This window comes from Cherax quadricarinatus, chromosome 10, assembly GCF_038502225.1.
Source record: "Cherax quadricarinatus isolate ZL_2023a chromosome 10, ASM3850222v1, whole genome shotgun sequence".
Lineage (NCBI taxonomy): Eukaryota > Metazoa > Arthropoda > Malacostraca > Decapoda > Parastacidae > Cherax > Cherax quadricarinatus.
Window position 1 is genome coordinate 26,405,011 of NC_091301.1, and position 25,533 is coordinate 26,430,543.

The following is a 25,533-nucleotide window of genomic DNA, read 5'->3' on the forward strand; positions in this document are numbered from 1 at the left end:
ATCGGATGGTAGATGTATACTCTGATAATTATAATTATGTATACCTGTACCTAAATAAACTTACATACTGTGCTGGCGTGCAGGTACGCATTAAAATCAGTAAGAGTGTCTTGTGTCTCGATATGTCACATTAGTAATGATGATAATCACCGAGTCTCATTTAAATGTCATATATTACGTTAATATACACATTTTTGTTAATCCATCTATGATATTTTTTAAAAATTATGTAATAAACACAATGCATAACATATAAAGATGATAAATACACTCCACAGTAGAATAAATAAACAAATATGAGATGTGGTAGCCGGCCGACTTGCACAAATGATGCCATATTAGAAATAATAATAATAATAATCACCGAGTCTCATTAAATGTTGTATATTATGTTAATATACACATTTTCATTAATCTATCATTGATATTTTTTTCAAAATTATATAATAAACACATTACATAACATAAAGATGATAAATACACCCCACAATGGAATAAATAAACATAAATATGAGATGTGGGAGCCAGACTTTTACGAGTGACAGCAAGAATAACATTTTCTCTAGTCCAACATCAAAGAAAATGTGTTACTGGGGGTAACTGTAGAAAATTATTCCTTTCGTATGTAAGTAAGTTTATTCAGGTACACACAGATACAGTTACATAGATTATCATACATAACAGCATATGTGTAGAGAACCTAGGATAACCCAAAAAAGTCAGAGTGACTTATTTCCATTGCCTTCACTCAGAGCGTCATTTCTTCTAAAAATGGCGTTACATGAGAATAGGAGTGTTTTTCTTTATTTATTCTACTGTATCAATGTAGAGACAACTTGTACACAATGTAACTTGTACACAAACCAAACGTGTACACTTTGCTTACAAAACTTGCGTTCGCCTGGTTTGTTTACATAACTCTGCGCCTGTCCTCTCTCATGTACTCATTCTTTCTCTCTCATTTATTCGTTTTATCTCGTTTAATCCTTTCAGGGTCCGTCCCGTAGATCTACGGCTTTTTGGTGAGTGTCCAAACCGTAGATCTACGCCAAAATTCTAGCGCCGTCAAATTTAGCGCGAAAGCGCTCATAGGCCTACATGTGAGAGAATGGGTCTGCGCCGTGGGTGTGCGCCATAAACAAAAAATCTAGGCGCCTGCATAGCATTGTGGGAACGCTGGCTCAGTCACCCTTGTTCACCTTGCCTCGTCGCAAGTCAGCTCTCACTCCCCGGAAAATTGGGACTCTCCTCTTCCTGTCTGATAGTTCTGACACTGATGGAAGTGCAAATGAAGACGAATTCTACGGCTTTGATAAGTTAGTGACCGAAAATAATGAACAGGATATCGATAATAGTGCAGAAAACCCCGACGATCCTCGATCTTCTACCTCTGGTGTGGGCACTCGTGACTCACGGTCGGGTGTTCCTAAATGTAAGAGAAAACTAATATTTTCGCGTGGCCAGGCCTCTGACTTCAGTAATGATGATGATTCTGACGTGGATTGTGATTTTATTGCGCTCGACGATCATTCGAGTAGTGATAGTGAGGAATCATATTCACCAGTGAAGCGTCGGTATGTTCGCCGCCGCATGCGCTCGGGTAGTGTACCCTATGCTGTGCCCAGGGGACGGAGTTCATCCCGGAGTACATCCCGGAGTACATCCCGTGGCCCTACACCCGTTTTAGGTAGTGATAGTGAGGATGATGTGGCTACACTTGGCATGGATGGGCCACAGGCATCAGTGGATGGTGTTAGTGGTGCTGGTGGTGGTAGTGGCACCGCCATGCGTGACTCACCGTGCCACGCGGGGACCCACGCTGCTGACTCGTCAGTTCAAGGACAAAGCGGAGCGTCAGCCACCAGCCCGCCACAACCACAACCACCCGTACAACCAGCCTATGATGTCCAGTATCCACCACAAAACCGTATGTGGGATTGGCAGCAAAATCCCAATTTTGTTCCCAAGCCTCACCACTTTGATGACTCTCAAAGTGGAATTCTACCTACCTGTCCCCTTGGAACCACGGCCAATGAACTGGAACTCTTTGAATTATTCATTGACCACCCATTGATGGAAATTTTTGCCAGGGAAAGTAATAAGTATTTTCAGTACACCATGGCAAATACGATCTTATCACCACAGTCGAGACTACACAGGTGGAAAGAGATGACTGTTGCAGAAATGTATTTGCTTTTTGCAACAATAATGCTTATGCCTCACGTCTATAAGCATAATATAAAAGCATACTGGTCCACAGATCGGCTAATTTCTAATACCCCATCCTTCAGTGAAATAATACCAGTGAACAGGTTTATCTTACTGTTACGTATGTTGCACTTCTCTGACAAAACCAGGCCTGACAGAAGTGACAGGTTATACAAGATTAGAAATGTTTTCATGTATCTCAAACAAAAGTTCAGGATATACTTTTATCCATTCAAGAATCTTGTAATTGACGAGTCTTTGATTTTGTTCAAAGGTAGACTGTCATTCAAGCAGTATATACCGAGCAAGAGGAACCGCTTTGGTATAAAATTGTTTGTACTCTGTGATTGTGACAGTGGCCTGGTGTTGGATATTGTTGTATACACGGGTAGTAAAACATTGAAAGATACCAAGATGTTATTGGGTATCTCAGGTGACGTAGTGAGAAACATGATGGCACCTTATCTTGGTAAGGGCCATACATTATATACCGATAACTGGTACACAAGCCCATTACTCAGTGATTTCATGCGAGTGAACAAGACAGATGTGTGTGGCACAGTGCGTTCTAATCGTAAACATATGCCCAGGCTCAATGCAGGTGTTCGTGGTGATGACGTGCAGGTGTTTACTGCCAATGACATCATGGCATTACGGTGGCATGACAAACGAGATGTCACATTGTTGACAACCATTCACCGTAATGAAATGCAAGACAGTGGCAAAGTTGATCGAGTGACTAATGAACGTATTCGAAAACCAGTGTCAGTGATTGATTATACACAAAACATGCGCTTGGTTGACAAGTGTGACATGCAGATTGGTTTTGTTGACTGTGTTCGTAAGAGTTACAAGTGGTACATGAAACTTTTCTTCCATCTCATGGACATTTCAATGCTGAATGCATATAATATGTACCAAATAAAGACTGGTAACAGACCACCGTATGGTGAATTTTGTTTGTCTGTTGTCAGACAACTCATAATGAAGTACCAGGTAACAACACCTGCAATACAACATGGTCCTCGAATTCATCACGATATACCCAAGCGTTTAAGGAGAGAAGGTGATCATTTCATAATACAGCTTCCTTCAACTCAAAAGAAATTTGCTCAGAAGAGATGCATTGTCTGTGCACAAACAAAACGACGGCAACAAAGACGCAAAGACACTCGGTTTATGTGTGAGGAATGTAAGGTGCCTCTGTGCATGGTGCCTTGTTTCAAGGAGTTCCACAAGCTCCAGCAGTTTTAAAACCATGTCCAGTGATTGTAAATATGTAAATATATGATAGAACATTAGTATTATACAATATTTGTGCATGTTTATTGTAATAAACAACAGTGGTAAACAATAATATGATAATAACTTTAGTGCGGTTATTGTGTTCAATACAGTGAGTTTATATATATCAATTATATACAGTATTGGTCTCTCATGCCCCAAATGATAGTAGGAATAGAAAAAAATTGGAAAAGAAAAGAAAAAACAACTAAAACAACAAAATAATATAATACGCATATGTGGAATTCGTCGATGTTGCCACCACCACATCATTTTCTATAAACTTATTGGCACTGTATCTCGGTAAGTACTGATCAGATTCTAATTTTTTTTGTTTTATTACCTTCACAAAAATATGCTCTTTAATTCTGTAAGAAAAAATAATTTTTTTTTTTTTTTCAAAATTTCTTGGACACTGGTGCGTGACTTCAGATTTTGGCCTTGGACCCTGAAAGGGTTAATCACCCCTGACCCTACATTATGACTACAAATATTTTAAGGTAAGTAATGAGTGAACTGTATATGCATTTTATCGCTCTGGGATGCTTAAATTTCATAGAATATATGTGGGTGGAATGGCCTGGTATGGTAGCCCGGCTGGCTACCATACATACCACACTTGATTTCTTAAAATAAATACTAGTTGTCTCACCCTAGATTAAGACTTGATACTGGAGTTCCACAGGGAAGTGTCCTTGGACCCCTGCTCTTCCTCATTTACATCAATGATCTTCCAAACATATCCCAACACCTGAAACCCATTCTCTTTGCTGACGACACGACTTACGTCATCTCCCACCCTAATCTTGCCACCCTCAACACCATTGTTAATGAGGAGCTGCTCAAAATATCGACTTGGATGACAGCCAATAAACTTACACTTAACACTAGCAAAACCTGCTATTATGTTTGGTAGCAGAGCAGGTGTTGCACAACTTAACATTAAGATCAACAACACTCTAATTGCCAGACATAATGAGAGCAAATTCCTTGGCCTATACCTCGACAACAACCTGAACTTCAGCACCCATATCCAACACATAACAAAAAAAGTATCCAAAACGGTGGGGATCCTCTCCAAGATACGATACTACGTGCCGCAAACTGCCCTTCTCACACTATACCATTCACCTATATATATCCATACCTCACCTATGCTATCTGTACTTGGGGTTCAACTGCAGCAACACACCTTAAGCCAATAATAACCCAACAAAAAGCCGCAGTAAGAATAATCACTAAATCCCATCCCTGGCAACACACCCCCCCCACTCTTCATAGATCTAAACTTACTCCCTGTTCAGAACATCCACACTTACTACTATGCAATCTATATCTACAGGACATTAAATTCCAATATTAACCTTGACCTAAAATGCTTTCTTGATAGTTGTGACAGGATCCACAGGAATAACACCAGACACAAACATCTCTATGACATTCCCCGTGTTCAACTAAACCTTTACAAAAATTCAATGTATTTCAAAGGACCTAAAATCTGGAACACCCTACCTGCAAACTCTAGAACTGCAGACACATTCATCACTTTCAAAACTACAGTTAGAAAACATCTTATCTCTCTGATCCACCCCAACAAATAACTACATGATAACCACAATTACACTCACTCACCCACTGACTATAAACCCAGAAATGCTAATCTTAAAATAGTAAGTCCTAACTAGTCATAAGTTTGCCTATGATACTCCATTATAAACACCTTGTATTGTGCCAAAACAAAAGCATTCACATTGCTAAACTCACAAATTATGATGTAGTCACTTAGCCTTAATACCATAATCTGTAAGGATTTAATGTTAAGATTTAATCTAAGTCTGCTCGAAATGCCTAGGCATGCTAGGTGTCCTAGTGGACCCCTCTGTAATTAGTATTTTATAACATGTAAACCACACAATACCCAAAACCTGTAAACCCCACATTGTAACCCTTATAGAGAATAAACTTGAATAAAGGCTTCACTTTGCAATCACCACTAGCATTGGCACACATCAGAAGAGTAATCCTGTCTTTCATAGGCTTATGTCCTGGGAGTGCCTTTTCCTCCTGAGTAATGTAGGTCCTGTTTGGCAATTTCTTCCGGAACAGGCCTGTTTTGTCACAATTAAACACTTGTTCAGGTTTCAATCCTTCAGCCTCTATGTACTCCTTGAATTCATGCCTATATTCTTCAGCCGCTTTGTGGTCCGAACTGGCAGCCTCCCCATGCCTTACCACGCTGTGTATGCCACTACGATTCTTAAATCTTTCACACCAACCTTTGCTGGCCTTAAATTTACTCACATCACCATTAGTTGCAGGCAATTTCTTTACCAAATCCTCATGCAACTGCCTAGCCTTTTCACAAATGATCGCTTGAGAGATGCTATCTCCTGCTATCTGTTTTTCATTTATCCACACCAATAAGTCTCTCTCAACATTTTCTAACACTAGCGATTTCTGTTTTGAAAACAAAGTTGCACCTTTTGCAACAACAGCTTCCTTGATTGCCATTTTCCTGCTCACTATAGTAGAGATGGTTGATCGGGGTTTACTATACAACCTGGCCAGCTCACACGCACTCCACTTTCGTACTTTGCAATTATCTTTCTTCACTTCAATAGTCATTAGTGCCTTTTTCCTCGAAGGCTTGGCAATAGAAGCTTTCTTGGGGCCCATGGTTACTTATTTTGCAGAAACAAGCACCAAAAACAGTGATAATATGGTATGTACCGAATGTATCCTTAGACGCGCGCACACTGGCTGACTTGTAAACACTGGCACACACGGGGCAGTTAAGGCCACACTTGGACACGTCTCGTACGAATCGTATCGAATGTCGGGTTTTCCATCGAATGTCGAGGTGAAATTTTTGCGTTAAAATGCATCGAATGTCGGATTTATCGAATGTCGATGCCATCGAATGTCGGGGGGTCCACTGTATTTGTATGCATTTATAAGGGGAAAAAGAGGGTGTTCCACTTTACGGCGATTTCCGCTTTATGGCAGTAGCCTGGAACCTAACCTGCCGTATAAGTGGGGCCCTACTGTACAGATAAAGAATCTTCATCCGTTCCCAGTAGTTTAGATGCCTTATCGCACTTGTGTGTGCCGTGAAAGTTCTTTGTACACTTTCCAGGTCTGCAATGTCACCAGCCTTGAAGGGGGCCGTTAGTGTACAGCAGTATTCCAGCCTAGAGAGCACAAGCGATTTGAAGAGATTCATCATGGGCTTGGCGTCCCTAGTTTTGAAGGTTCTCATTATCCATCCTATCATTTTCCTAGCGGATGAGGTAGATACATTGCTGTGGTCTTTGAAGGTGAGATCCTTTGGCATTATCACTGCCAGGTCCTTCACATTACTTTTCCGCTCTATTGTGTGGTTAAAATTTGTTGTATACCCTGACACATTTTTAATTTCTTCAGGTTTTCCATATCTGAGTAGTTAAAATTTCTCCTTGTTGAACTTCATATTGTTTTGAGTGGCCCATTTGAAGATTTGGTTAATGTCCGCTTGGAGTCTTGCGGTGTCTTCGATAGAGGTCACTGCCATGGTGATCCGGGTGTCATCCGCAAAGGAAGACATGGAGTTATGGCTTGCATCTCTGTCTGTCAGAAATGAGGATGAGGAATAGAATGGGAGCGAATACTGTGCCTTGTGGAACAGAGCTTTTTACCGTGGTTGCCTGGGACTTTACTCTGTTTGCTATTACTCTTTGTGTTCTATTTGTCAGGAAGTTGTAGATCCGTCTACCCACTTTTCCCGTTATTCATTTATCCCGCATTTTGTGTGGTATTACACCATGGTCACACTGTATGGTGTAATATTACATCATGATCACTCTGTATATTACATTTGTATTTTGTTTATCCTCTACAACATCCAGTACCTCATCATAGTGGTCCAGTATCTGAGACAGGCAGGAGCGACCTGCTCTAAACCCGTGTTGCCCTGGGTTGTGTAATTGATGGGTATCTAGGTGGTTGGCTATCTTGCTTCTTAGAACCCTCTCAAAGATTTTTATGATATGGGATGTTAGTGCTATTAGAAGTCACCTTGAAGAGCATAATTTGATCAATGAATCTCAGCATGGGGTTCACGAGAGGTCGTTCCTGCCTGACACATTTACTGACATTCTTAAGTAGAACATTTGAGGCAGTGGACAGTGATAAAGAGTATGATATTGTTTATTTGAATTTTAGTAAAGCCTTCGATAGAGTACCTCACAAGAGACTCTTTAAGAAAAGTGGCAGCTCATGGTATAGGAGGTAGTTCTAGCATGGATAGAGGCATGGCTTACCAATAGAAAGCAGAGAGTTTCCATTAATGGGGTCAAATCTGAATGGGGGTTAGTCACTAGTGGCATTCCACAAGGATCAGTTTTAGGCCCTCTCTTGTTCATAATTTACATTAGCCCTTTGACTGTTTTGGTCATATATATACGTCTTATGAGCCACCGTTTTTGACGTATATATACTCAAATTATAACAGCTTCAAATCAAGCAGGAGAAAGCTGGTAGGCCCACATGTGAGAGAATGGGTCTGTGTGGTCAGTGTGCACCATATAAAAAAAAATCTGCAGCACACAGTGCATAATGAGAAAAAAAACTGACCGTTTTTTTTTTTTTTTTTTTTTTTTAATTAAAGAGCCGACTTTGTTTTCTTGGTCTCATTTGATAGAATGGAAAAGATATTATAGAAATAGAGGTGATTTTGATTGGTTTCACTATGAAAAGAACCTTGAAATGGAGCTTAAAGTAGGGGAAATGTTTGATTTTTGCTGATGTTCAAAAGTAAACAAATATCATTTTCCAATAAATGTCCAAGTAGCCATTCTGATGTGCAGTCATGAATGGGTTGACATTATTTGTACAATTATTACAATATTGCGGTAGTCTGCATAACAGTAAATCTTCTATTTTTTGTTTGAATAAAAATTCAAAATAGAAAGCAAGAGTAATATCAGAGGGGCCTGGAGATGTGAGTGATGAACAAAGAAAATGTTATTTTAGAGCCAGGAATGTCTGCATTGTTCATTGTGGACCCTGTTTTGAAATTGTCATATTTTTTAATTTTTGTGAAATTGGCCAAATTCCAAATTTCTGACCATGTTATTGTGTAGTTGAAATCGGTAAATGGGTAGTTTCTTGTACTCAATCAATAGAAAAAAATGGAGTTCTAAAGAAATAGCTATGAGTTTGGTCGACTGGAACAGTGGAATTAGCCGAAAATATGGCTCAAAGTGGGCGAAATTGCCGATTCGTAAATATCGCTGAGGTCGCTAACTTCACAAGAGCGTAATTCCATCAGTTTTCCATCAAATATCATTCTTTTGGTGTCATTACAACCGGGAAAAGATTCTGTCATTGTGTTTGGTGCTTGTAGATTGAGTGTGACTGGAGTGGTAGAGGCAGTGATTGAGGCAATGGTATTTAATAACATACATGTTAATAATAATAATACATGTTATTAATAATATGTACTATTATTATTTATAACATATATGTTATTAAACACATATGTTAATAATAATACATGTTATTAATAATAACATGTACTATTATTATTTATAACATACATGTTATTAAATACCACTGCCTCAACTGCTGAATTATTGTGAAATGTTTGGAAGAGCAGGGAGACTAATATTCACTCCAGCATAAACAAAGTCACACTGACGATGTGTCAACCAATCCCTCGTATTTTTGTACAATTTCCTTCTTCAATTATATCATATTTATTATTATTATTATTATTATTATTATTACTATTGTTATTATTAGCAATAGCAGAAATGTTCGATTCTTTGCTGTGTTCAAGAGTAAATACATGTCACCGTCTAATACCTTTCCTAATAGCCATTCCAATATGCAGTCATGAATGGGTTTACATTATTTATTCTGTAGTTTAATAGCAAATAATGAACAAACAAAACACCACACTGAGTGGTGGGAGGGCTGGCTGCCAGTTGCGGGGGTCGGAGGGAGGGTAGTAGGGACTCGCAGTGGTGGAGGTATTGGTGGAGGCAGTGGTGGAGTCTGTGGTATTTAATAACATACATGTTATTAACATACATGTTATTAAATAACATACATTATTAAAGCATAACATGAGAAGGAGGGGTGTTAATGTTGCAGTTTAAAAACTGTAGTGTAAAGCACCCTTCTGGCAAGACAGTGATGGAGTGAATGATGGTGAAAGTTTGTCTTTTTCGGGCCACCCTGCCTTGGTGGGAATCGGCCAGTGTGATAAAAAAAAAAATGTATATATTTAGTACAATTTACGACGTTTTCATGTATTTTATGATTATTCATGGTTCAAGTTAAGGAAGCAGTATTGTAATATATTTCCCTACAATATATTGGGGCACCAAACATTCACGGTTTTTCAACATTCATGAGGCTCTTGATCCCCTAACCCTCGCGAATGTTGAGGGAGACCTGTATAGGTTAAAACATCCAACACAATACCAGTCTCAGTCACACATAACAAAGAGTTTTATACCAAAGCGATTACGTTTGCTTGGTATATATTGTTTGACAGTCGTCCCTCGAACAGAATCAAGGACTCGTTGACAACAATGTTCTTGAAAGGATAAAAGTAGGCAGTGAATTTTTGCTTCACATACATAACCAATTCCCAGATTTTGTGTAGTTCATTTCTGTTGGGCATATTCCTGTCTGAGAAGTGCAACATTCGTAGCAACAGAGTGAATCTGTTGCAGGGAAGGAGGTCACGGAAGACTGGAGTGCTGATGAAGTAGTCTGTGGACCAGTAGTGTGCTATATTGTTCTTATATGTATGTGGCATAAGCATGACAGTGCCAAGGAAGAAATATATTTCAGCCACAGTTGTATCCTTCCCCCTGTGCAGCCGTGACGATTCTGCAACAACTGTATAGTCCATTGTGTACCGATAGTAAATGTTGGTCTGGGTAACAATCAGGTTCATTATAGGCTCATCAGAGAATAGTTGGAAATAGTCTAACTCTGTAGATACATTTGTGATGGGACATTCAGGCCTGATGACACTTCCACTAACATCAAAATTGAAGAGATGTGGCACGAATCGTGTACTGTCTGTCTAGTTCCATTCGCAGTCACATGGTGCAGGGTGAACCTGTGGCATGGGGCGTGGGGGAGCAGGAGGGGGGATGGGAGTGGAGGCAGCACATGGTTGAGAGAGTGCTGGGCAGCCCTTTGTCTACCCACCTACCGTGCTGTAAGGTCCAGGCACCGTGCCACCAACCTCCTCTTCCTTCATCCCAGCATATTCTCCTTCATGATCACTATCAGTGGCTGGGGTTTTGGATCATGACCTGCCACCACCCTTGCTGCCGACTGCATATGGCATACTACTGCCTGAACGTAGGTGACAACGCCTAAAAGTACATTTCACTGGGGAATAATGCAATTCGCTTTCACTCGACGAATCCTCTATGGGCATAAAATCAATTTCATCATTGTCACTTACATCACTTTCACTATCGTCAACACCATAACGCATGGAAAATGATAATTTCCTCTTGCGGAGTTACCTTTGGGTAGTGACACTAGGAACCCCAGAAGTGCTGGGCTGAGGGTCTGTTGTGGTCACACTGGTCACATTAGCCACACTGGCCACCTCAGAAGTGCTGAGCTGAGGGTCTGTTATGGCCATACTATCCATACTGGCCACCCCAAAGGTGATGGGCTGAGGCTCATCTGGGTTATCATCAGTAGTTTCACTAATTCCTTGATCATTAGTGGCTATATCGGTGTCAGAATCACTTAACTCACATCCTTTATCACTTTCCGAGAATAGTAGTGTGTTAATATGACGAGGCATGAGTGAATCACGGGGGTTTGCCATGATGATGACCCAAGATCGAGCTGAAACTAACTGGTACTACTACGCGGTACACCGGCGTCTCTGATTTTTTCATACTACGCAGACCCATTCCCTCGTGTCTGGGTGACTCAGGCCTATCTCGCCAATTTTGAAGGAATGAAAAATAAAACATAGATCTATGTTCGGAGTGCTAGCGGTGCAAATGTAGATCTACATTTGGACAGTTTAAGGGTTAATTTTGTCATTTTCATTTAGTATTCATTTTTACAGTTTCTGTGTGTTGTATAATTTTATACATTGTTTTATGTAGTAGTTAATACATTATTATTAATAAATTATTTTGTCATTTTTGGAATGAATTAATTCTATTTACATTATTCTTGTAAAGTAAAAGGACACAAGTGAAACTAACGTGACATTTTATTGTGGCAACATTTCGCTCTCCAGGAGCTTTGTCAAGCTGATACAAACAGTATAGGGACACAGAGGGTATATAAAGGCTCAGAGTGAGGTGCAATACTAGTGAGGTACCATTTTGATGTTCACTAGTGGTAGTAGTAGTAGTGACAAAAGTTGTAGTAGTAATACAATATGGTAGAGCAATTAATTCGTACATGGGTAAAAGGATATAAAAGCTATTACATACTTGGGTAACAAAAATAGGTTGGACAAATATAGACTGAATAGAGAAGGCCTGTTTCAGTGTTCACTCTCTGTAATGTGCTTTGTGTAGTATAACAGGAGAGACTGTGTGATGGCAGGGTTTACTGTTTTCAGGAGGATTCTCGCTAAGACTTCAGAGATGGTGAAGCTGCCGTTGTTTTGTTTAATTGTATTCGAAACGGCGATCAGTGCTGATTCGAGGCACTTGCGTCTGCAGAAATTAGTTTCTTTGATCACTAATTGGGCGTCCCTGAATTTCATGAGATGATTGGTGGAATTTCGGTGTTGTACACAGGCGTTGTTCAAGTTATCGTTCCTACATGCGTAAATGTGTTCATTGAGGCGGGTGTCGAGGTTTCTTGCTGTTTCACCTACATAAATCTTGTCACAGCCTCCACAGGATATAGTGTAAACCCCTGCATTGACTGGATTGTGGTGCTTTGATTTTGTTCTGGTTAGATCCTTTATTGAAGTGCTAGAAGCGATAGCGACTCTGGTGTTAGCTTGTGAAAGTACTTTAGAAACGTTCAGTGCAACCTGGCTGTTGGGAAGAATTATAACTTTGTTGGGAGTGGTGTTGGTGCGTGGAGAATTAATGATCTGAAGAGCTCTTTTCTTGCAGTCTTGGATGAAAAAGGAAGGAAAATGTAACTCAGTGAAGGTTTGGTGAATGTATGTACATTCCTCGTCAAGAAACTCGGGTCTACAAATTCGGTATGCTGTTAGGAAAAACCCGGTGATGATGCCTCTTTTGGTCTTGGTATCTTGACTGGAATAGAAGTGTGTGAGATCATTTTTATTGGAAACCTACCAATAAAAATGATCTCTCTCACTTCTATTCCAGTCAAGATACCAAGACCAAAAGAGGCATCATCATCGGGTTTTTCCTAAGAGCATACCGAATTTGTAGTCCTGAGTTTCTTGACGAGGAATGTACATACATTCGCCAAACCTTCACTGAGTTACATTTTCCTTCCTTTTTCATCCAAGACTGCAAGAAAAGAGCTCTTCTCCATGCACCAACACCACTCCCAAGAAAGTTATAATTCTTCCCAACAGCCAGGTTGCACTGAACGTTTCTAAAGTACTTTCACAAGCTAACACCAGTCGCCATCGCTTCTAGCACTTCAATAAAGGATCTAACCAGGACAAAATCAAAGCACCACGATCCAGTCAATGCAGGGGTTTACACTATACCCTGTGGAGGCTGTGACAAGATTTATGTAGGTGAAACAGCAAGAAACCTCAACACCCGCCTCAATGAACACATTTACGCATGTAGGAACGATAACTTGAACAATGCCTGTGTACAACACCGAAGTTCCACCAATCATCTAATGAAATTCAGGGACGCCCAATTAGTGATCAAGGAAACTAGTTTCCGCAGACGCAAGTGCCTCGAATCAACACTGATCGCTGTTTCGAATACAATTAAACAAAACAACGGCAGCTTCACCATCTCTGAAGTCTTAGCGAGAATCCTCGTGAAAACAGTAAACCCTGCCATCACATAGTCTCTCCTGTTACACTACACAAAGCACATTACAGAGTGAACACTGAAACAGGCTGCCTCTATTCAGTCTATATTTGTCCAACCTATTTTTATGTTACCCAAGTACGCAATAGCTTTTATATCCTTTTACTCATGTACGAATTAATTGCTCTTCCATATTGTATTACTATTACAACTTTTTTTTTTTTTGCTGCTGCTGCTGCTGCTGCTGCTGCTGCCGCTGCCGCTGCTGCTCCTGCTCCTCCTCCTCCTCCTCCTCCTCCTCCTCCTCCTCCTCCTCCTCCTCCTCGTACCTCACTCTGAGCCTTTTTTTATACCATCTGTGTCCATATACTGCTTGTATCGGCTTGACAAAGCTCCTGGAGAGCAAAACGTTGCCACAATAAAATGTCACACTAGTTGCACTTGTGTTCTTTTACTTTACATATTGTCGACAATTCTACCAACATTATTCTTAATGGGAAAAATTTATTTGGTTGTCAACCATTTTGGTTGTTGGACCGACATCTGGAATGAATTAAGTTAACAGCCGAGGTTTCACTGTAAATTGTAGACACTGTAATGACCCTATGAACACTAAACACTGACCATGGCAGTGCTGCAAGATCATGCCTTCATTTTCTCATTTGATTATGCTACTTTTCACAGTTCATTAATTATCACTAGCATATTCAACATTTGTATAAATACACCTAGGGTAAGTAAATAATTGAAAAGGGCATAGGAATGAGGAGATGCAGTAAAATTACAGGTTACTAACCTTCGTGTACTGAATTTTAGCTGTTTTCCCATAAACAATTTGCTTCATGCAAAATACAACATGCTCATCAAAAATATGCAATTTTTCAACTGTTACTGCAAAAGTGTTAAAAAATTGTGTTTAATCGAAGGCCTACTCTACATGATAGTGGATATTTTAGCGTAATTACTTATCGTTTTTAGATTTTATTTCAGAGGCTGCAGTTGGTGCTAAGTATAGGTATTTAATTGTTTTAAAATTAATTGTTCTGATCTGATGTTGGTTGTAGATCTCTGCAAATATTGTTTTCTAGAATATTCTGAATGGAATAAATTAGTCAATTTTTTTCTAATTTCAGTAATTGAGAATGAATGTTTAGTCTTTATTTTAAAGTTTCTTTGTTTTAGAAGTTGAGGGGCATTTTCAAAGTGTTTAATACATCAGCCATCTCCCACCAAGGTAGGGTGACCCTTTAAAAAAAAAAAAAAAAAATGTAGCTGTCTTGCCAGAAGTGCATAGTACATAATCATTTTTATAGCTACTTTATAAAGCAATCGAAATATGCTGTTCGAGCTTTGCTGATTCGTCTGATGGTTACCCATGATGCTACTGAGCATGTAGTATCATGCAACAGGTGTTACTGTAAATATCCATGATATATTTTAATTTTGTTTTTCTTGAAATGCTTTTGCCTTAGGTAAGCACCTTTCCCTCTCATGAGAGGATTAGAATAGCTTTTGTTTTAATATTGAAAAAAGGCCATGACAATACAGTAATTTATTTTTTTTTATTTTTATTCCTGATAGGAAGAAACAGGCTTTGTCAGGGAGTTCCAGAATTTGAGCCTCGGAAGACATGACAGCCAAGGTGGCAGAATTTTAAACCAAAGTAGTATGCCCATCAATATCATTGGGTACCAGTCTGTTCCAACCAGTCACTCCCATATAGGGTCATCTTTGCTAGGGGGACCCGATCTACCAGGCTCTCCGTCCAATAGTATATGGACTCCCTCTCCCGGTGTGGACAAACTACGACCAGTTATTCAACTTTCTCCGTCTAATGGTATGAGTCATACTTTAGGACAGATTCCTGGACTCTCCCAACCTGGCATCCCTCCATGTTTGGGCCTTCCAACAATCAAGACTGTAGATGAGGTTGAGGAGGAGATGAAACTTCAACATGCAAGGACGCAGTCATCTCTTACTCTTCAAATAAATGTAAGTGATCAAGTTACAGGCTACTGCCAAGAAAATGCAGTAATTATTCGCTTGTTTCTTGAAGTTTCAAACCTTTTGAATCTTAGAGGCTTAAATAGTATCTCGTCCTCATGGTTTTTGTTGTCAATATAATTGGGTTGTGATTGTTGCAGTATTCATTTTCCCCATCACTCCAATTTCTGCAAAATATCCTTTGGCCTGTTCTTCTCACAGACTTCAAAACTTTAAAGAGTTATAAATCTGCATATTGTCTTTGGGTGCCATGAAACACTTAAGAAAAGCAACCTGTCTGTATAACCTCTATAGCACCAAAATTTGATCCCTTAGGTCATTTTTTACCCCATTAGTAAGTGCTGTTTACCTCTTCTGTGCCTGAACACACAGGCTAACTCTAGCACCTACTTCAGACACTACTCAGGATATCACCCCTTCAACACGGAGAACTTGCATTGTTTACTAGCTTTCCAGTGTGCTGTCATTTCTTAATTCTTTTTAATACGTTCAGTTGAACCTACAGTGGACTTGAATTTTCGGTGTCAAAAGAGCTCTTTGTCATGGTGTGGTCATCACTTAGACATGCCCTTTCCAGTCTAAACTAACCCATATTCCCATAAAGATGTTTAATTTACCCTCGGTGCTTTTTCCCATCTTGTTCTGCCATCCACTTCTTATTTTGGGGCTGATAACTGTTCAACAGTTTCTACATCTAAGTGTCAGCTCTCATTCGCTGCTTACAACCCAGCCACACGTCGGTGCAGAAAGACTCAGTATCTTGCTTGAAAGAATGATGGGATTTTATATGACTAGAATAATTTTTTGGTTAGATTGTACTAAATTAGTTACAATGCCATAATGTAATTCAAAATTATACTGATATCACCCATTTACAGGGCCAGCGAAACTTTGGCAGTAACTGTCTTATTTACAAGGCCTATTCATAGTTTCTGTTCAACAGTTAACCCCTTGACTGTTGCAACCCCAAATCCTGAGGTGTCGCAAAATTTCTGAAAAAAAAAAAAAAAAAATTATGAAATAGAGAATCTTTTCCCGATTGTAATGACACCAAAAGAACGAAATTTGATGAAAAACTGATGGAGTTACGCTCTCACGAAGTTAGCGATCTCAGCGATATTTATGAATCGGCGATTTTACCCACTTTGAGCCTTATTTTCGGCTAATTCCGTTGTTCCAGTCGACCAAACTCATAGCTATTTCTTTAGAACTCCATTTTTTCTATCAATTGAGTACAAGAAACTGCTCATTTACCGATTTCAACTACCCAATAACGTGGTCAGAAATTTGCAATTTGGCCAATTTCACGAAAATTAAAAAATATGACAATTTCAAAATAGGGTCCAGAATGAACAATGCAGACATTCCTGGCTCTAAAATAACATTTTCTTTGTTCATCAGTCATGTCTCTAGGCCCCTCTGATATTACTCTTGCTTTCTATTTTGAATTTTTATTCAAACAAAAAATAGAAGATTTACTGTTATGCAGACTACTGCAATATTGTAATAATTGTACAGATAATGTCAAGCCATTCATGACCGCATATTAGAATGGCTTCTTTGACATTTATTGGAAAATGACATCATTTGTTTACTTTTAAACATCGACAAAAATCAAACATTTCCCCTACTTTGAGCTCCATTTCAAGGTTCTTTTCATAGAGAAACCAATCGAAATCACCTCTATTTCTATAATGTGTTTTCCATTCTATCAAATGAGGCCAAGAAAACGAGAATACATCCATAAATACTATACGAAAATAGACCACAAAGTTGGCATTTTAATTTAAAAAAAACGGTCAGGTTTTTTTTTTTCTCATTTTGCACTGTGTGCTGCAGGATTTTTTTTATATGGTGCACACTGACCACTCAGACCCATTCTCTCACATGTGGGCCTACCAGCTTTCTCCTGCTTGATTTGAAGCCGTTAGAATTTGAGTATATATATGTCAAACATGGTGGCTCGTAAGACGTATATATACGATCGAAACAGTCAAAGGGTTAAAGGGAGTTTTTCAACCATGTCTGTCTAGATGTTCCTTAAGGGTTTCTTGGCTTATATTCCTACAGACTTGGCCTCTTCTCAAGTTTGTTCTTGCATGATGTTTCCTGCATGATCACAGTACTAGTCATTCAAGTATGCTGGGTTAAGGGATGTAGCACACATTAATATCAAAGTTAATACCTGGCTCTATTAGGTGTTTTGATGTGACTTGTCAGAATACCCTAAGGTCACTGGCCTCTTCCTCAGTGAATTTCAGGCTTGTGTAGTGGATAAATGTGTATCCATTGTCCTGCACCATGTGGTTTTGAGTGCTGAGTTTGTTGGACATTTTTGACTATAGACGAATTAATATGGGCAAGAATGAGTCGCTGACATGAGACAATTTCACAGATCATTGGATTACATTACGCAGGCCATCAAATGAAGGAAATTATAGAGCATGTGATCATTCAGTGAGGAACTTGTGACATTGGTTCTGGGCTGCTGTGAACTAGCTCCTTCACATGCTTATTACCAGTTCCAATACAGCCTCTTCTCACTTAACAACGGAGTTCCGTTGCTAAGACCATATCGGTAAACGAATTCATTGCCAAGCAAGGAGCTTAGTATAATGGTAGTGGGCTTATGTCAACCATCTTTGATATTGTTTTACTGTCACCTTAGCACCATTAATAACATTTTTAGTATATTTTTAAGTGTTTATACAGTACATAGTGTAATGTATATTGTAATACAGAATAGAGGAAATCAGCTCTAATATACATTATTTAGGTATGCATACTGGTCAGAGAGCCCATCGTAAGTCCGAGTCGTCAGTAAACTAGTACATCGCTAAATGAGGAGAGGCCCAAAATTAACCCTTTTACTGTCGAGGTCGTATATATACGTCTTATGAGGTACCATGTTTGACGTATATATACTCATAAATTCTAGCAGCTTCAAATCAAGCAAGAGAAAGCTGGTAGGCCCACATGTGAGAGAATGGGTCTGTGTGGTCAGTGTGCACCATATAAAAAAAATTCCTGGAGCATGCAGTGCATAGTGAGAAAAAAAAACTGACCGTTTTTTTTAAATTAAAATGCCGACTTTGTGGTGTATTTTCGTGTAGTGTTTATGGTTGTATTCTCGTTTTCTTGGTCTCATTTGATAGAATGGAAAACATATTATAGTAAGATTGATCTTACAATAAAAAGAACCTGGAAATGGAGCTCAAAGTAGGGGAAATGTTGGATTTTTGCTGATGCTCAAAAGTAAACAAATGATGTTATTATCCAATAAATGTTGAACTAGCCATTCTAATGTGTAGTTGTGAATGGGTTGATGTTATTTATAGAATTATTACAGTATTGCAGTAGTCTGCATAACAGTAAATTTTCTATTTTTTGTTTGAATAAAAATTCAAAATAGAAAGAAAGAGTAATATCAGAGGGGCTTGGAGACGTGACTGATGAACAAAGAAAATGTTATTTTAGAGCCAGGAATGTCTGCATTGTTCATTCTGGACCATATTTTGAAACTGTCATATTTTTTAATTTTCGTGAAATTGGCCAAATTGCAAATTTCTGACCACGTTATTGGGTAGTTGAAATCGGTAAATTGGCAGTTTCTTGTACTCAATCGATAGAAAAATGGAGCTCTAAAGAAACAGCTATGAGTTTGGTTGACTGGAACAATGGAATTAGCCTAAAATAGGGATCAAAGTGGGCGAAATCACCGATTTGTAAATGTCGCCGAGGCCGCTAACTTCGCGAGAGCGTAATTCCGTCAGTTTTCCATCAAATTTTGTGTTTTTGGTGTCATTACAATCGGGAAAAGATTCTCTTATCATTTCATAAGTTTTTTTTTTTTTTTTTTGAAATTTTGCGACACCAGGAGACACTTCAGGATTGGGGGTTGTGACAGTCAACGGGTTAAACACGCCTCTAATCTTGTATAATAATAATCTTGTATAATATGTCTCTTCTGTTGGGCCTTGTCTTGTCTGAGAAATATAGTATGTGCAACAATAGGATAATGTGTTGATGGGGGATGAGATCACTGAGTGCTGGGGTACATATAAGGCAGTCAGTCAACCAGCATGATGCAATATTGTGCTGATATACATGTGGCATAAACATAATTGAAGCAAAGAAGAGAGACCACAGTTTTGCTTTTCCAAAATAACAAAAAGGCACAATACCATGACTGGAACAATACACAATATCTCTCTTGTTCCTGTCAGTCTGCTGGCCTATATATACTCCCTCCTCCTCTGTGTTTGTGTGACTTTGAAAATGGTCAAAATTTGATACAAAAGTCGTTGTAAGCTCCTCTCTCCTATATGCAGGTTATTTGTGTATGCTTTTCCACTTGTGAAGCTGTCATTGGGATGTAATCAGTGTGTTTGCTGTCATTGTACACTTGAAGTATCTGTTGGTTTGTCACTTTCATTTGCATCGGGGGTTCATCGAAATAGTTCATAGAAATCAAGCTTAACAGAGTGTTTCCTAGGGATACAGTTTGGCTGGATTCCACTGTGTTGTCAAATTGATATAGATTGGTAACAAAATGTGCATTTTCTCTCCTGCCAGTATTAGATGCAGTCTGGTAGTGGTTGTTAGATATTTGCAGCTGGTTGAGGTCCGCGTCCCCACGCAGGCACCGTGAGCAGTTTAGCTTTGTTTATGCTTGAGTGAACACTAACCTGCGCTCTCATTCACGCATTTTACGATTATTTCGTTGTGTTTAGTGCTTTTGGGACTGTGAAATAAGCTGCCATGGGCCCAAAGAAACTTGCTAGTGGTACCCCTGTGGTAAAGAAAGTGAGAAACGTCATAGATGTGAAGAAGGAAATAATACAGAAGTATGAGAGTGGTGTGAGACTTGTTGAGCTTGCCAGGATGTATGGGAAAAACAAGTCGACCATCGGTTCTATCCTGTCAAAGAAAGAACAAATCAAGGAAGCTGATGTTGCGAAAGGTGTTAATATAGGGAGTGGATGAGGTGCCTTCTTCAAAGATTAAAGAGATTTGTGCCAAGTGGAATGATGTCCAAATGTTTGTGCAGAAGTACCACCCTGAGCAAGCTGAAACAAGCCATCTTTGCAACAAGTTCAGTGACAGAACCATGTCCCATTTTAGGGAAATGTTAAAGAGGCACCAAAAACAGAGGATTGTGGACAGTTATTTTGTGAGACAGGGGTCCAGTGACTCTCAAGCTGGTCCTAGTGGCATTAAAAGACAGAGAAGGGAAGTAACCCCAGAGAGGGCTTTACCTGAAGTCCTCATGGAGGGGGATTCTCCTTCCAAACACTAACCCCAACTCCCTCTCTCTCCTCCTCCCTATCTTCCAGATGCCATCACCAGTCTTCAATAAAGGTAAGTAAAAATGTTATTTTATATGTACTACTACACATAATTAAAAACTATAGTATTTATTGTATGTAAAACTGTAATTAATCTCTATAAAATGTATTTTTTGTGTGAATATTTTTGGGTTTCTGGAACGGATTAATTGTATTTCCATTATTTCTTATGGGAAATATTGCTTCGAATTTCAGACTTTTCGAATTTAGAACTAGCTCCTGGAACGGATTAAGTTCGATTTTTGAGGTTCCACTATGTATGTATGTATGTATGTGTATATATGTATGTATGTGTATATATGTATGTATGTGTATATATGTATGTATGTGTATATATGTATGTATGTGTGTATATATATATATATATTTTTTTTTTTTTTCAACAAGTCTGCCGTCTCCCACCGAGGCAGGGTGACCCAAAAAAGAAAGAAAATCCCCAAAAAGAAAATACTTTCATGATCATTCAACACTTTCACCACACTCACACATTATCATTATCACTGCTTTTGCAGAGGTGCTCAGTATACAACAGCTTAGAAGCATATACGTATAAAGATACACAACATATCCCTCCAAACTGCCAATATCCCAAACCCTTCCTTTAAAGTGCAGGCATTGTACTTCCCATTTCCAGGACTCAAGTCCGACTATATGAACATAACCGGTTTCCCTGAATCCCTTTACTAAATATTACCCTGCTCACACTCCAACAGATCGTCAGGTCCCAAGTATCATTCGCCTCCATTCACTCCTATCTAACACGCTCATGCATGCTTGCTGGAAGTCCAAGCCCCTAGCCCACAAAACCTCCTTTACCCCCTCTTTCCAACCCTTTCGGGGACGACCCCTACCCCTCCTTCCTTCCCCTATAGATTTATATACTTTCCATGTCATTCTACTTTGATCCATTCTCTCTAAATGACCAAACCACCTCAACAACCCCTCTTCTGCCCTCTGATTAATGCTTTTATTAACTCCACACCTTCTCCTAATTTCCACACTCCGAATTTTCTGCATAATATTTACACCACACATTGCCCTTAGACAGGACATCTCCACTGCCTCCAACCGTCTCCTCGCTGCTGCATTTACCACCCAAGCTTCACATCCATATAAGAGTGTTGGTACTACTATACTTTCATACATTCCCTTCTTTGCCTCCATAGATAACGTTTTTTGACTCCACGTATACCTCAACGCACCACTCACCTTTTTTCCCTCATCAATTCTATGATTAACCTCATCCTTCATAAATCCATCCGCCGATATGTCAACTCCCAAGTATCTGAAAACATTCACTTCTTCCATACTCCTCCTCCCCAATTTGGTATCCAATTTTTCTTTATCTAAATCATTTGATACCCTCATCACCTTACTCTTTTCTATGTTCACTTTCAACTTTCTACCTTAACACACATTCTCAAACTCATCCACTAACCTTTGCAATTTTTCTTTAGAATCTCCCATAAGCACAGTATCATCAGCAAAAAGTAACTGTGTTAATTCCCAATTTGAATTTGATTCCCCATAATATAATCCCACCCCTCTCCCGAACACCCTAGCATTTACTTCTTTTACAACCCCATCTATAAATATATTAAACAACCATGGTGACATTACACATCCCTATCTAAGACCTAATTTTACCGGGAAGTAGTCTCCCTCTCTTCTACACACCCTAACCTGAGCCTCACTATCCTCATAAAAACTCTTTACAGCATTTAGTAACTTACCACCAATATATTCCATATACTTGCAACATCTGCCACATTGCTCCCCTGTCCATCTATCATATGCCTTTTCTAAATCCATAAATGCAATAAAAACTTCCCTACCTTTATCTAAATACTGTTCACATATATGCTTCAATGTAAACACTTGATCTACACATCCCCTACCCACTCTGAAACCTCCTTGCTCATCCGCAATCCTACATTCTGTCTTACCTCGAATTCTTTCAATTATAACCCTACCATACACTTTTCCTCGTATACTCAATAAACTTACTCCTCTATAATTTTTACAATCTCTCTTGTCCCCTGTCCCTTTATATAAAGGGACTATACATGCTCTCTGCCAATCCCTAGGTACCTTCCCCTCTTTCATACATTTATTAAACAAAAGTACCAACCACTCCAACACTATATCCCCCCCTGCTTTTAACATTTCTGTCATGATCCCATCAGTTCCAGCTGCTTTATCCCCTTTCATTCTACGTAATGCCTCATTTACCTCTCCCACACTTACATTCTGCCCATCTATAAATATATTAATATATATATTAATATATATATTAATATATATATTAATATATATATATATATATATATATATATATATATATATATATATATATATTATTATTATTATTATTATTATCACACTGGCCGATTCCCACCAAGGCAGGGTGGCCCAAAAAAGAAAAACTTTCACCATCATTCACTCCATCACTGTCTTGCCAGAAGGGTGCTTTACACTACAGTTTTTAAACTGCAACATTAACACCCCTCCTTCAGAGTGCAGGCACTGTACTTCCCATCTCCAGGACTCAAGTCCGGCCTGCCGGTTTCCCTGAACCCCTTCGTAAATGTTACTTTGCTCACACTCCAACAGCACGTCAAGTATTAAAAACCATTTGTCTCCATTCACTCCTATCAAACACGCTCACGCATGTCTGCTGGAAGTCCAAGCCCCTCGCACACAAAACCTCCTTTTCCCCCTCCCTTCAACCTTTCCTAGGCCGACCCCTACCCCGCCTTCCTTCCACTACAGACTGATACACTCTTGAAGTTATTCTGTTTCGCTCCATTCTCTCCACATGTCCGAACCACCTCAACAACCCTTCCTCAGCCCTCTGGACAACAGTTTTGGCAATCCCGCACCTCCTCCTAACTTCCAAACTACGAATTCTCTGCATTATATTCACACCACACATTGCTCTCAGACATGACATCTCCACTGCCTCCAGCCTTCTCCTCGCTGCAACATTCATCACCCATGCTTCACACCCATATAAGAGCGTTGGTAAAACTATACTCTCATACATTCCCCTCTTTGCCTCCAAGGACAAAGTTCTTTGTCTCCACAGACTCATAAGTGCACCACTCACCCTTTTCCCCTCATCAATTCCATGATTCACCTCATCTTTTATAGACCCATCCGCTGACACGTCCACTCCCAAATATCTGAATACATTCACCTCCTCCATACTCTCTCCCTCCAATCTGATATTCAATCTTTCATCACCTAATCTTTTTGTTATCCTCATAACCTTACTCTTTCCTGTATTCACTTTCAATTTTCTTCTTTTGCACACCCTACCAAATTCATCCACCAATCTCTGCAACTTCTCTTCAGAATCTCCCAAGAGCACAGTGTCATCAGCAAAGAGCAACTGTGACAACTCCCACTTTGTGTGATTTTTTATCTTTTAACTCCACGCCTCTTGCCAAGACCCTCGCATTTACTTCTCTTACAACCCCATCTATAAATATATTAAACAACCACGGTGACATCACACATCCTTGTCTAAGGCCTACTTTTACTGGGAAATAATTTCCCTCTTTCCTACATACTCTAACTTGAGCCTCACTATCCTCGTAAAAACTCTTCACTGCTTTCAGTAACCTACCTCCTACACCATACACCTGCAACATCTGCCACATTGCCCCCCTATCCACCCTGTCATACGCCTTTTCCAAATCCATAAATGCCACACAGACCTCTTTAGCCTTATCTAAATACTGTTCACTTATATGTTTCACTGTAAACACCTGGTCCACACACCCCCTACCTTTCCTAAAGCCTCCTTGTTCATCTGCTATCCTATTCTCCGTCTTACTCTTAATTCTTTCAATAATAACTCTACCATACACTTTGCCAGGTATACTCAACAGACTTATCCCCCTATAATTTTTGCACTCTCTTTTATCATCTTTGCCTTTATACAAAGGAACTATGCATGCTCTCTGCCAATCCCTAGGTACCTTACCCTCTTCCATACATTTATTAAATAATTGCACCAACCACTCCAAAACTATATCCCCACCTGCTTTTAACATTTCTATCTTTATCCCATCAATCCCGGCTGCCTTACCCGCTTTCATTTTACCTACTGCCTCACGAACTTCCCCCACACTCACAACTGGCTCTTCCTCACTCCTACAAGATGTTGTTCCTCCTTGCCATATACACAAAATCACAGCTTCCCTATATTCATCAACATTTAACAATTCCTCAAAATATTCCCTCCATCTTCCCAATACCTCTAACTCTCCATTTAATAACTCTCCTCTCCTATTTTTAACTGACAAATCCATTTGTTCTCTAGGCTTTCTTAACTTGTTAATCTCACTCCAAAACTTTTTCTTGTATATATGTATATATATATATATGTATATGTATATATGTCTATATGTATATATATATATGTATATATATGTATATATATATGTAAAAATATATATATGTATATATATATATGTATATGTATATATATATATATATATGTATATATGTATATATATATATACTGTATGTATATATATATATATATATATATATATATATATATATATATATATATATATATATATATATATATATATATATATATATATATATATATATATGCAAAACAACCACTCTGAAAGAATAGAGAAATTCCAAGCGCTTTCGTGACTACTCACATAATCAAGGAACTATGAAAGTGAAGCATCCAA

At 39.0% G+C, this 25,533-nt stretch overlaps 1 protein-coding gene across 2 annotated transcripts in view; it reads left to right on the plus strand.

Moving 5' to 3' along the window:
* The window catches only part of Patr-1 (Protein associated with topo II related - 1), a gene marked incomplete in the record, with an annotated part of 178,579 nt that overhangs the window by 15,531 nt on the left and 137,515 nt on the right, over positions 1-25,533 (plus strand). The window contains 1 exon segment of one of the 2 annotated variants that reach the window (XM_070083723.1): positions 15,042-15,452. Coding sequence (XP_069939824.1) covers positions 15,042-15,452 — 411 coding nt within the window. 2 annotated transcript variants of the gene reach the window in all.